The 11,816-nt window shown below is 46.4% G+C and overlaps 1 protein-coding gene across 2 annotated transcripts in view; it reads left to right on the top strand.

The window, feature by feature from the left end:
• The first annotated feature begins 216 nt into the window (after positions 1–216).
• Positions 217–11,816, top strand: part of adcy9 (adenylate cyclase 9) — a 27,067-nt gene continuing 15,467 nt past the window's right edge. For both annotated transcript variants that reach the window (XM_058381909.1, XM_058381907.1), the window contains exon 1: positions 217–4,185. In XM_058381909.1, the coding sequence (XP_058237892.1) occupies positions 2,361–4,185 (1,825 nt within the window). In that variant the 5' untranslated portion in view covers positions 217–2,360. The remainder of the gene's footprint in view (positions 4,186–11,816) is intronic.

Genomic DNA, 11,816 nt, shown 5'->3' with positions numbered 1-11,816 from the left:
AGATATATTAAGAAATATTAAGACAATCAGGCATATCATGTTATATGAGCTGGGAAGTGAATATTTTTCTTGTTTTCTTTTTTATTAATAAATTACTGAAAACACACACGACCTCGATACGTCCACACTACAGTCTAATATGAACTTGTGGGTGTGACCGGGGTAATGCTTTGTCAGTCGAATCTGGCAACCCGACACACTCACTTACTCTCTCTCTCACACACACAGTCCCCTCCTCTTAAATGTTAGTAGTGTACTCAACTTGCACACTACCTCCAGTACAGAAAAGACAATTTTTTTCCCTCGCGTTCAAACGACAATGGCGGACACCATAAACGACGTCCCGGTCGTTTATGTCGAAGTCGCGGGACCACACGACGAGAAAACCCCACGAACGCCGACGCCGCGCAGACTCATTCAACAGGGAGGAAGAAACCCCTGAACGAGCGGAAGAGGAGTCCCTGGTTGCCAGATTGGGATCAGATCACCGAGTAATGCGAGCTAATTTTAACGCGTAAGGGAAATTGCTGGACCACACCGGACAGGCAGCTCTCATTTTTGGAAGGCTGCACTGTTGTCATTTGGACTTGGTTACATTAAATGGAATGAGAAAGCCGAATGAGGTTTAGAGAGTTGCTTGTGATCTGGCAACCCTCATGAAGACGCAGTAGCAGCTCTGTGTTGTCTGGCATTCATGAGCATGCCAACGAAAAAAAAAAAAAACCCGGACTTGCCCAGCAGCAGCAGCAGCAGCAGCATATGAGGGTTTGCGAACAGAGCCTAGCCTTATATGCATAACTATATCACGTCTTGGTGGCATTCTGCAAAGGACTGAAGACGGTTCTGAAGAAGGATATTGGTTTGATTTTTTTTTGTGTTTTCTTATTTTTCGGTGCTGCGTTGAAGTGAAACTACGGGCCTGAGGAAAACTTTCCATCCTAGTGTGGAAACATTATCGAACATGGCTTTGACGTCTGGCTCCGTCATGTTTTTTCTTCAACTCCGAAAAGAAAAAAAAAGTGAAATGGGCTTAAATTCGAGCAAGTCTCGTTAAAGGGAGAAGAGCAGAGGACGGAAAGACAAAGCTGTTGCATAGTTCGGAGTATAAAAATAAGTTTGTCGGTGTGTTTGGGTCGGTGTCATGTAGGCTAACGCGCTTCAGTTTACCTCAGTGTTATTTTGGTATTTTTGTCGCGTGCCAGATGTGCGCGAGACCGCGATTAGCCTCCATGCTAAAACGGACTGTCGTTTTTTTTTCCCTCTCCCCCTCTTTAAACCGTCGTCTGATTTTTCCTTTTTCTTTAACGCGTCAGTTTTATTTCATTTTTCCTTCCCCGACCATTTTCTTCGACTCCTAAACCCAATTTTAAGGCAGTCTGAGGATTCTTGTTCGAGCTGAAGCGTTATTTTTTCTAGAAAGCGGGAATATTAAGGGCTGATATCCGGAGTGGGAGTTCAGGAAAGGACGCGGCTCCTCGGTGGGAAACAGGCCCCTCTCTCTCTCACACTCTCTCTCTCTCTCTCTCTCTCTCTCTGCCTTCAACCCCAACAGCAATGGCTAAAACAGGCTCAGCCTCGGATACGAGGGAAACAAGCGAGCAGAAATGCCTCCATGTTCAGCTAGTGCTTGGTTCTTTACAGGGCTGTCCTGTTTAAGACCCCGGCGTCACACCGCGGAGACGTGATCTGGGAATATTAAGGTCGGCTAAAATTCCCTTTAAACTTAAAAACAGCAATATATATATATATTTAACACGTTTCTACTTAAAACAGTTTTCCCCAAGGCTGTCTTCTCTCTCAGCAATGCAGCACATTACAGCCAGTTATTTACATCTAAACGGGTGTAGACGCTAAATATGATAAAGGACACTTATTTCACGGCGTTTCACACGGAAAGTGGAACGTGAAATTCCGATAGACGTCGATAAACTACCGAATTACACGTAAAGAAATTTTTTTTAAAAAAGGGTTATTAATTTTCCAGGTTATTTTTTCTGAGTGTGGGGATTAAACACAGGGACGATGTGTGTTGATGCGAAGGCCAGAGCGGATTCACGGCGCTCGAGCTTGGCGGAGGAAAAGTGCACGCGAAGTGCCTCAGCGCCACCGAGCCTGATGGGATCCGAGTGCTGACGTCATCCACGCCTGGATAATGGACTGCTCAAGAGTCTGAGACGGTCCATCACACACACACACACACACACACGAGAGAGAGAGAGCACGGAAAGACGTCTGTTCTGTGGCTGTATTTGCTCAAATCATTTTGGATCTGTTTTTCTTTTCAAAAGCCCCTTTCCCACCCACCTTCTCTTTCCGTTCCCTGATTATGTGACAGCTTTGTCGGGCGAGCACTTGTTGTCATGGCATCCCTACAACAGCAACATCAGCAGCAGCAGCAGTCAGTGAAAAACACTGAGGTTAGTTGTGACAGTGGAGGAGGAGGTGTGAATGTCCACATTAGCGACGCACACTTGCAGAAGCGGGTTTCCGTGGAACAAGAGCCTTCGAGCTGGGGCGAAAGCGTGAGCGAGCAGGGCCCGACGGGAAGCGCCAAGCCCTCCAAATACAGCATCTCGTCCAGCTGCAGCTCGGGCGAGTCCGGGATCCGCAGGACGGTGATGAGCAGCCTGCGTGGCCACCGGACAGTTCCACAGCTCTTCGAGAGGTCAGCGGCGCAGTGCTGGGATCCCAAGTTCGACTCCGCTACGCTAGAGGAGGCGTGCAGGGAGCGGTGTTTCCCACAAACGCAGCGGCGCTTTCGTTATGTGCTTTTTTACTTGGCCGTAGCCACGTTGCTCTGGGGCTTGTACTTTGGAGTCAATGGTTCCAGGTGCGAGGCCGCTAGCTTCTTGCTTCCGACAGCGACCTTCTTCATCCTGTGCCTCCTCCTCCTCCTGTTCACTTTCTCCCGGCCCTACGTGTGGCTCTATAACCAGGCCTCGCTGCTTCTCATCGTTATCACCATTTGTATCACTCTGGCACCGCAAATGCAGGCTTCTGGTTTTGATCGCTTCGAACGGCAGAGAAGCGACAATCGGACACTACCTTCCGAGGTAGCTCCATGTATCTCTCCCGTGGGGACGTTTTCTCTGTGCATGGAAGTGCTGCTGTTGCTCTACAGCATGCTCCACCTGCGCCTCTATGCCTCAGTGCTACTGGGGCTCCTGTACTCTGTGCTTTTTGAGACGCTCGGGTGGCTACACCTGGCCGGGATGGGTGGTCAAGACACGGGAAAGTGGTTGGATGGTGAAGCTCAGAGGTCAAGCGGAGAGGTGTCGTTGCTGTGGTTGGCACCTGGGAAAGTACTTCTTCACCTGTGTGCTCATGCAATTGGCATACATCTGTTCATCATGTCTGAGGTGCGTTCACGGAGCACCTTCCTGAAAGTGGGACAAGCTATCATGCATGGGAAGGAGTTAGAGGTGGAGAAGGCGCTGAAGGAGCGCATGATCCACTCGGTCATGCCGAGCCGGGTGGCCGACGAGCTGATGAAGCAGGGTGACGAAGAGAGCGAGAGCTCCGGCAAACGCTACAGCGCCGGGACTTGCTCGGCCTCGGTGTCTGGCGCCGGTGCCACGTCCTCCAGCCCCAAGAACAACAAGCGCAAGAAGACTTCGATCCCGCGCGGCCAGATCATCTTCCGGCCCTTCAACATGAAGCGTATGGAGCCTGTTAGTATCCTCTTTGCTGACATCGTAGGCTTCACGAAGATGAGTGCAAACAAATCCGCGCCCGCTCTGGTGGGTTTGCTGAACGATCTGTTTGGTCGTTTCGACCGGCTGTGTGAGCTAACCCGCTGCGAGAAGATCAGCACGCTGGGAGACTGCTATTACTGTGTGGCAGGATGCCCCGAGCCACGTGAGGACCACGCCTACTGCTGTGTGGAGATGGGACTTGGTATGATCCAGGCCATTGAACAATTTTGCCAGGAGACGTCCGAGACGGTGGACATGCGTGTAGGGGTGCACACGGGCACCGTGCTCTGTGGCATCCTGGGAATGAAGCGCTTCAAATTCGACGTCTGGTCCAATGACGTTAACCTGGCTAACCTCATGGAGCAGCTCGGCGTGGCCGGGAAGGTTCACCTGTCCGAGGTCACGGCAAGCTTTCTGGATGACCGCTACGAGAGAGAGGACGGCAGAGTGACAGAACGGGCCGGGCAGAGTGTCACTGAGCAGCTGAAAGGTAATGCGTGTTTGTGTACTTCCTGTGTGTACTGGTTTGTTCAAGCTTTATTGAAATGAAGTGGGTGGTTTTGTGTTGAATTGAATTTTAGGTTGCTTTGCTTATCAACTGTTTAATCGGATGTAGTAAACACATACTTGGCGGAAAATCTTTTTTTTTTTAATCTGATTTTGTTTAACAAATAGGTCCTCACTGACCCCACACACGACGACAAAAGGTTGGACACCACCACTCGTATTTGTTAGGGCTTGCCTTGCCTTTTTTTTTTTCTGTCTGATCATTGACAAACCTGGACAGCGTTGGCAGCTCGCCTCGCATCCGTGCCCTCTGTGTTTGCATAGTTTGTTACGATTAGGCTGAGCATATTTGTATGTGATAGCAGCTGATAAAAAGGGAAACTAGACTCGCTATCACCTGGGAGTTTACATTGCTGAAGCTCGGCCCAGTCCAGGGTTGGTTTTAAGGCCACACTGAGTTAAATTTCACTACGGCTAAACCGGGACCACGATGAATAGGGCTAATGATGTGTGTAAACAGCTCTATTGTTAGTCGTGATAGCATCGTGCAGTGTGTCAGTTTGTACTCCCGTTCGGCTTCCTTGGTATCATCAGCCGCTATATAAAGAGCAGAGGACATTTCGGTTTTGATTTAAAGTCAAAGCAACCGGCTTAAATAGCATGTGTGTGTGTGTGTGTGTGTTGATATACTACCACTATATGTTCTTCCTTATATTTTTCTCTTCCTTGCTCTCTTACCCTTAACTTTACAGATCTGTCTTTCTCATGTCACTCGGGTCAGCACAGTGGATTATGCAATGAGAATTTATGGTGGTGAGCAAGCAGCAGTTTTCACAGCACGATTTTCGAACCCTAACTCGTGTCTTTTGGTTCAGTGCGTGCTCAGATTACACCAACTGAAGTGATCCAGCACGTGTTGAGAAGCAGAGAAGTTGCGTGACATTCCCAAGTCCTTTAAATAAAACCTAAAAAGAGTGTAACACCCTGAGTGGGACAGTTTATCTGCGTGTGTGTGTGTGTGTGTGTGTGTGTGTGTGTGTGTGGCATGAGGCGAATCAGTACTTTGCCCGGCTGTTTTCCCTCAGTGATGACTCACCACTCCGTCCTCCCAGCATGAGGGGTTGAAGCTGTTCTGTCTTAGGGACGACCAGAACTTCGGGACGCCATTTAAGGGGACATTTTGGAGAATGTTCAGACCGCTACTTTATCTGTTATTTTTCTGATGAATTGTTTAGTTATATATTAAACACCAGATAGTATTTATTTGCAGTATCGTGACTTACTGTGCTGTAATGTTACTGATGTGCCTTTGCTTTATGAAAGTGGCACAGTTTTCCCCCTGTATGGTTAATGTGATGTAAACACAGAGGCCCGGATTTACTAAAGATTTGTGTGTGCAAAGCATGTGCAAAACGTGATCACGTGGACAGACGGCGATCGCGGTTTGCAAAACTCCAATACTGAATATCGTTGTCCGTCTTGTTTTCTTCAAGAAGTCACTGCGGTTCCTGGGAGCGTTCGTCTTGCAGAAAAATACTTCTTTACATATTGTTTCTTCCCGTTAATTTGTGTGTGACATCAATTATACCTGCAGTTTATCTCATTACAGATGCAAATTAGTGCTAATTTCAGATCTCGGTAAATCAGCACTAGAGCAAAGGTGCTACTAGTGTTTACTACACAAAATTGTATAATGAGTGGATTTAACCTTTTAGTTAAATAGTAAATGCTTGCACTGTAGTTAAACTTGTCCTTTTAATTGTGCATCATTAAGGCACATTATATAATCAAGTACAACAGTTCATGTGACAGAGCAAGTTTCTTGTCAGTTTCTCAATACCTGCATCTCACATGCTTTTAAACGCGCTGAACTGACCTTGTTAAAGGTCTAAAAAGCTGTTGATAGGAACAAACTTGCTTTCCACAACCGCTAAACTTTCAATTAATAAAATACAGGATGTTGTGTTTCAATTCATAACCAAATAAATCATTAGGGAAGCTTTCCCAGATGCCCTCCCTCTGACCCCTGAGCTTCAGGAAAATTTGATGCTTGATGTTTTGTTTTGTCACAAATGAGAACGACTTAATTAATAATATTTAAATCGGAGAAAACGCACCACATAAAAATGAAAGTGATAGAGCAAGAATTCTGTTCATGCTGTCAGTGAAGATACTTAAAAGGAAGAAGAAGAAATTGGATGGTGTTTAACACTGGCCTTGTCACAATAATTACAGCCAGAGAAGTTGATGGAAAAATGACATCCTCGGTCAGATTGTGAGCCAGAGTGTACATTGCTTGTGTGTGTGTGTAGGGCAGTCCACTTTCCTACAAATGGCCTCCAGCACGCTGCCAACCTGCTCAATTCACACGACTGGCTCACTCTGGAGGGTGTGAACTATGGGCACTAAACACACACACACACACACACACACACAGTGTGACTGCTCGTAACCCAGTTGTGAGGTGGATTATGTCACCGTCTGCCTCTCTGCTGCGAGGCTATTTCTGGCGTTTTCCTCGGACAAGCATGTGTATTGAGGGAACAACAGCTGTGTGTGTGTGTGTGTGTGTGCGCGGGGTGGGGGGTGTAGTTTATCCGTAGAACACCTGTAGGAACAGCAACGTGTGACTTTCATAGAACAGAATAGTGAAGCTTCGGCCAGTCGTCTTCAGGATATTCGCGTTGCTATAGAGGCTTTTACGTTTTCTTGTCAGGTTTGCTAAACATTTTGATGAAAACGTGCCAAACGTTCAAGCTCGCTGGAATCTTTTTTTCTCTGCATCACACAGAGCTTGTGAATTACCGGCGTCTGCAGTTAGGAACTAATCTCATCAGCGCTTGTTTCCTTCCTGCCTGTTTTGCTGTAACTCATGTAACTCGCCTCTGCTGCTGCGTTAATGTTCCAGCTGCTCCCGAGTGTGTCTCGCCAACATAGCTGAGTCTGCACTGAGACTTACTGCTCATACACACAAACGCACACACACACCTACCTGTATGTGCTCAGTCATTCGCATGTGACGACAAAGCCATGATAAAGCCAGCAGCAGTGAGAAGAACTGCAGCATAAGCGTTCAAAATGGTCCTGAATGAATATACATGCTGCTTTCATGTGATAGGGTAGAAATGATCAGCTAAACCAGTGCAGAAATTTAATTTCTTCTTGGTCATGATTTATGGTCTAAATGGTCTTAGTTGGCGTATATAGCTGTCACATGACATAAAACACAACACAGATGAATGTTTGTCAGTTTCAATAAAGGAGGTGTGGCCTCTGTGTCGGTCAGTCTTAGTGAAGGAGGTGTGGTCACTGAGTCAGTCAGTCTCAGTGAAGGAGGTCTGGCCTCAGAGTCAGTCTCAGTGAAGGAGATCTGGCCTCAGAGTCAGTCTCAGTGAAGGAGGTCTGGCCTCAGAGTCAGTCTCAGTGAATGAGGTCTGGCCTCAGAGTCAGTCTCAGTGAAGGAGGTGTGGCCTCTGAGACATTCAGTCTCAGTGGAGGAGGTCTGGCCTCAGAGTCAGTCTCAGTGAAGGAGGTCTGGCCTCAGAGTCAGTCTCAGTGAAGGAGGTCTGGCCTCAGAGTCAGTCTCAGTGAAGGAGATCTGGCCTCAGAGTCAGTCTCAGTGAAGGAGATCTGGCCTCAGAGTCAGTCTCAGTGAAGGAGATCTGGCCTCAGAGTCAGTCTCAGTGAAGGAGATCTGGCCTCAGAGTCAGTCTCAGTGAAGGAGGTCTGGCCTCAGAGTCAGTCTCAGTGAAGGAGGTCTGGCCTCAGAGTCAGTCTCAGTGAAGGAGGTCTGGCCTCAGAGTCAGTCTCAGTGAAGGAGGTCTGGCCTCAGAGTCAGTCTCAGTGAAGGAGGTCTGGCCTCAGAGTCAGTCTCAGTGAAGGAGGTCTGGCCTCAGAGTCAGTCTCAGTGAAGGAGGTCTGGCCTCAGAGTCAGTCTCAGTGAAGGAGGTCTGGCCTCAGAGTCAGTCTCAGTGAAGGAGGTCTGGCCTCAGAGTCAGTCTCAGTGAAGGAGGTCTGGCCTCTGAGACATTCAGTCTCAGTGAAGGAGGTCTGGCCTCTGAGACATTCAGTCTCAGTGAAGGAGGTCTGGCCTCTGAGACATTCAGTCTCAGTGAAGGAGGTCTGGCCTCTGAGACATTCAGTCTCAGTGAAGGAGGTCTGGCCTCTGAGTCAGTCAGTCTCAGTGAAGGAGGTCTGGCCTCTGAGACATTCAGTCTCAGTGAAGGAGGTCTGGCCTCTGAGACATTCAGTCTCAGTGAAGGAGGTCTGGCCTCTGAGACATTCAGTCTCAGTGAAGGAGGTCTGGCCTCTGAGACATTCAGTCTCAGTGAAGGAGGTCTGGCCTCTGAGTCAGTCAGTCTCAGTGAAGGAGGTCTGGCCTCTGAGTCAGTCAGTCTCAGTGAAGGAGGTCTGGCCTCTGAGTCAGTCAGTCTCAGTGAAGGTGTGGCCTCTGAGACAGTCAGTCTCAATGAAGGAGGTGTGGCCTCTGTCAGGTAGTCTCAGTGAAGGAAGGGGCTTGTAAGTTTGTCAGTCTCAGTGAAGGTGTGGTCTTTGTACCCATCTTAAGTCTGTCAGTCTCTTAAAAGGAGGTGTGGTTTCTGTCGATGTCAGGTTCATTAAAGGGGCGTGGCCTCACTCAAACATTAAATGTGTTTTTCATTCATTAGGTCACATGTTTTCTCTGCTAAAAGAGAACCAGTGTCCTGTACATTTGAACCACGCACACACGCACACACACACACACACACACACACACACTTCAGCTGTTATTTATCTGATTGACTCACCCTGGATGGGAGCAGGGAAAAGACTAAAAACAGAGAAAACTCCTTTTACAGTGTCAGTAAAGTGGAGGACATTTTTGATATTTTTACTAGCGCGTGGGTTTGTTTTCTGCACAAGGACATGCGCACACACACTCTCTCTCTCTCTCTCTCTCTCTCTCTATGTTTCAGAGTTACAGTGCAAGTAATCACCCCACAGTGTTTCTGCAGATAAGGAGCTACCCTTCCCTCGACACACACTTTCACACACAAATGACAGACAGCAGCTTCTCAAGTCGCAGTCAGCCCACAAATTTGCAATATGCGTCTCCTTGCAAAATAGATATGAAGCATCCTATTGATGACGGAAGTGATGCCTTAGAGGAGAGTGAAGGACAACGACTATAAATGTGAAAAGGATGTGGATTCTTCCTAATCACTAAAACATTATTATTCATTATTACATTATTATCCTCCTGACTGACTGACTGCACGGCACGTTTGTGATAAATTATATTTGGATCAGATAGTACGATATAAAAAAAACCTTATGCTTGTGCATTTCTAAAATTAGCCTTCATCGTGGATGGCGTGCGGCGTAGCGTGAAGGAGCTCTTTCCGGAGGTCAGCGCAGCTCCAAAGCACCACGTTACGAGTCTGCGAGTTTATCAGATTTTGAATTTATTTTCAATTGAAGAGAAGTCATGATGAGGAGGAAAAGGGTGATTGTTGCCACTAAAAACAATTCCACTAAAGCTAAGAAATTTGTCTTGTCTTTAAATTTCTAGTATGGTTCCCAGTGAACACATTCAGTGAGTCCTGTTTTAAGTTTTTAATCAGTGCACAGTATTTAAATGTGTGTAAATTGTTATACGTTTTGTTTTATTAGCTATGCTAGTGATCATGATTGATATGGAGGAAAAGAGCTCCTTCACATGCTTGGGAATTTGCCTGATGGCAGGTGTGTGTGTGCAGAGCAGGTGGGAGTGTAAACAGGAGATAGGGGTGTGTGTGTGTATGTAAAATTGTAATTTAACCCACAACGTAATAACGTACAAGTTGCCATTATTTATTTTAATCGAGCTCATGATCAGAGCGCACGACACTGCACCGGACAGGTTTGTCTGGTAAAATGAGTCTGTGTGTGCGCATGTTTGCACACACCATGCTGCTATTTTAGTCTGTCTTGTCATAACTAATAACTAACAGAGCCAGGGCAGGGCTAAATTAAGCACCATAAAGGTGTGTGATGTGTTGTGTAAATACCGAAGTCCGCCGGTGTGGATTATGAACTCCTATAAACTCAAACACACACACACACACACACACACGTGCTGATGGTTCCCCATACAGGCCACCCTCTAGTGCATTGTAATCACACACACAACCTGGTATGTTATAAAACATCTCATGCACTGGGTTCAAGAGTCCACTGCTGACTTTTGATTGGTCAGGTTTATATTAAGGTTTATTTTAGCGCATCAGTACCTGCTAGCGTTTCTATAGTTACAGGTTTGGTATATAATTTAAGACTGGACAGATCATTTGAAAAATATAATTGTTTTTTGTCCCCCCGCGCAAATTATACGTGATCGAGCATCACGTTTATGAATTAGTTGACATGACGTTATTTAACAGCTACTTTCCCTCGTTTTAGTTTTCCACCTTTCTGAAAGATGAGAGCGCGGCTCCGGCGTTTGTTTTCTATCCGTCACGCTCGTATGCGTTGGAGTTTACCTGGATTAACCTTTCTTTTTTACCTGTTCAGACTTGATTACCGCTGGCTTTATTGCAATCCGATCGAGCGGCCTGTCGTGTTACAAGATGAACAGCCTGTGCTTAATGATGACTTCTGCAGTATCTTGATATCTTTGTATGACATTGTTAACCACTTTAGTAGCGTTTGTTACATTCTCCACAGAACTTTGGAGCTGGGATCTCAGCGGCTAATCAACTAAATCATTTCACCGGAAGTTATCTTGAATAATCGACAGTCTTTTTTGAAATCAGTTCACGCTTCTGATATGTGAAAAACTTCACTCTCGCACACAAACACAGAGGAAAGTAAGAGTAGGTGATTTTTTAAAGCTACTGTTGCTGTTTCGGCTGCTCCCTGTTCGGGGTCGTCACAGCAGATCGCTTGGTCCGCATGTTTCGATTTGGCACAGGTTTTACTCCGGATGTCCTTCCTGACACAACCCTCCCATTTAACCTGGGCTTGGGACCCAAACTCTTCAGTGGCTGCGTTAGATTCCTGCTCGGGAATCGAACCCAGGCCGTGACAATGAGAGTGCGGGATCCTGCCACTGGACCACCAGGAGCCTACATTTTTTTTATGCCATAACATAATATTTATGATTAAGTTCCACTCCAGTACGATTAAGTTATAATGGAAGTCTGTATATACACACACACCATTACACAAACTGTTTTTAATGGTGTGTAATTGTTTGTGTATGTGGAGAACTGTGTGTGTGTTTCAGACAAAGCACTGAACAAATAACATCTCTTGATTTACAACACAACTGCAACATAAAAATTTCTCTCTTTATTACAAAGGCTAGAAATTAAACTGCAAGGATTTAGGCGTATATGAACAGTGCACACCTTGGTGTGTGTGTGTGTGTGTAAGTAATGGTTGATGATTGTTAATGTTATCTGTGGGGGAACGTTCAGGTATGTGGCCCCTTCCTTCTTGTGCGAATCTCACTTCGATGTCCTTGGACACTGTACAGACACTGGCCATGTTTCTTCCAACACACACTTGCACAATGACCTTCAGTCTGATGGTGTACCTGCAGGAGTATTACCATGCACATTGATAAAATACATAAAGCAATATTATAAGGCA

Source organism: Hemibagrus wyckioides, linkage group LG27 (assembly GCF_019097595.1).
Source record: "Hemibagrus wyckioides isolate EC202008001 linkage group LG27, SWU_Hwy_1.0, whole genome shotgun sequence".
In the NCBI taxonomy this organism is placed as follows: domain Eukaryota; kingdom Metazoa; phylum Chordata; class Actinopteri; order Siluriformes; family Bagridae; genus Hemibagrus; species Hemibagrus wyckioides.
This window is presented reverse-complemented; position numbering and strand designations above follow the sequence as displayed.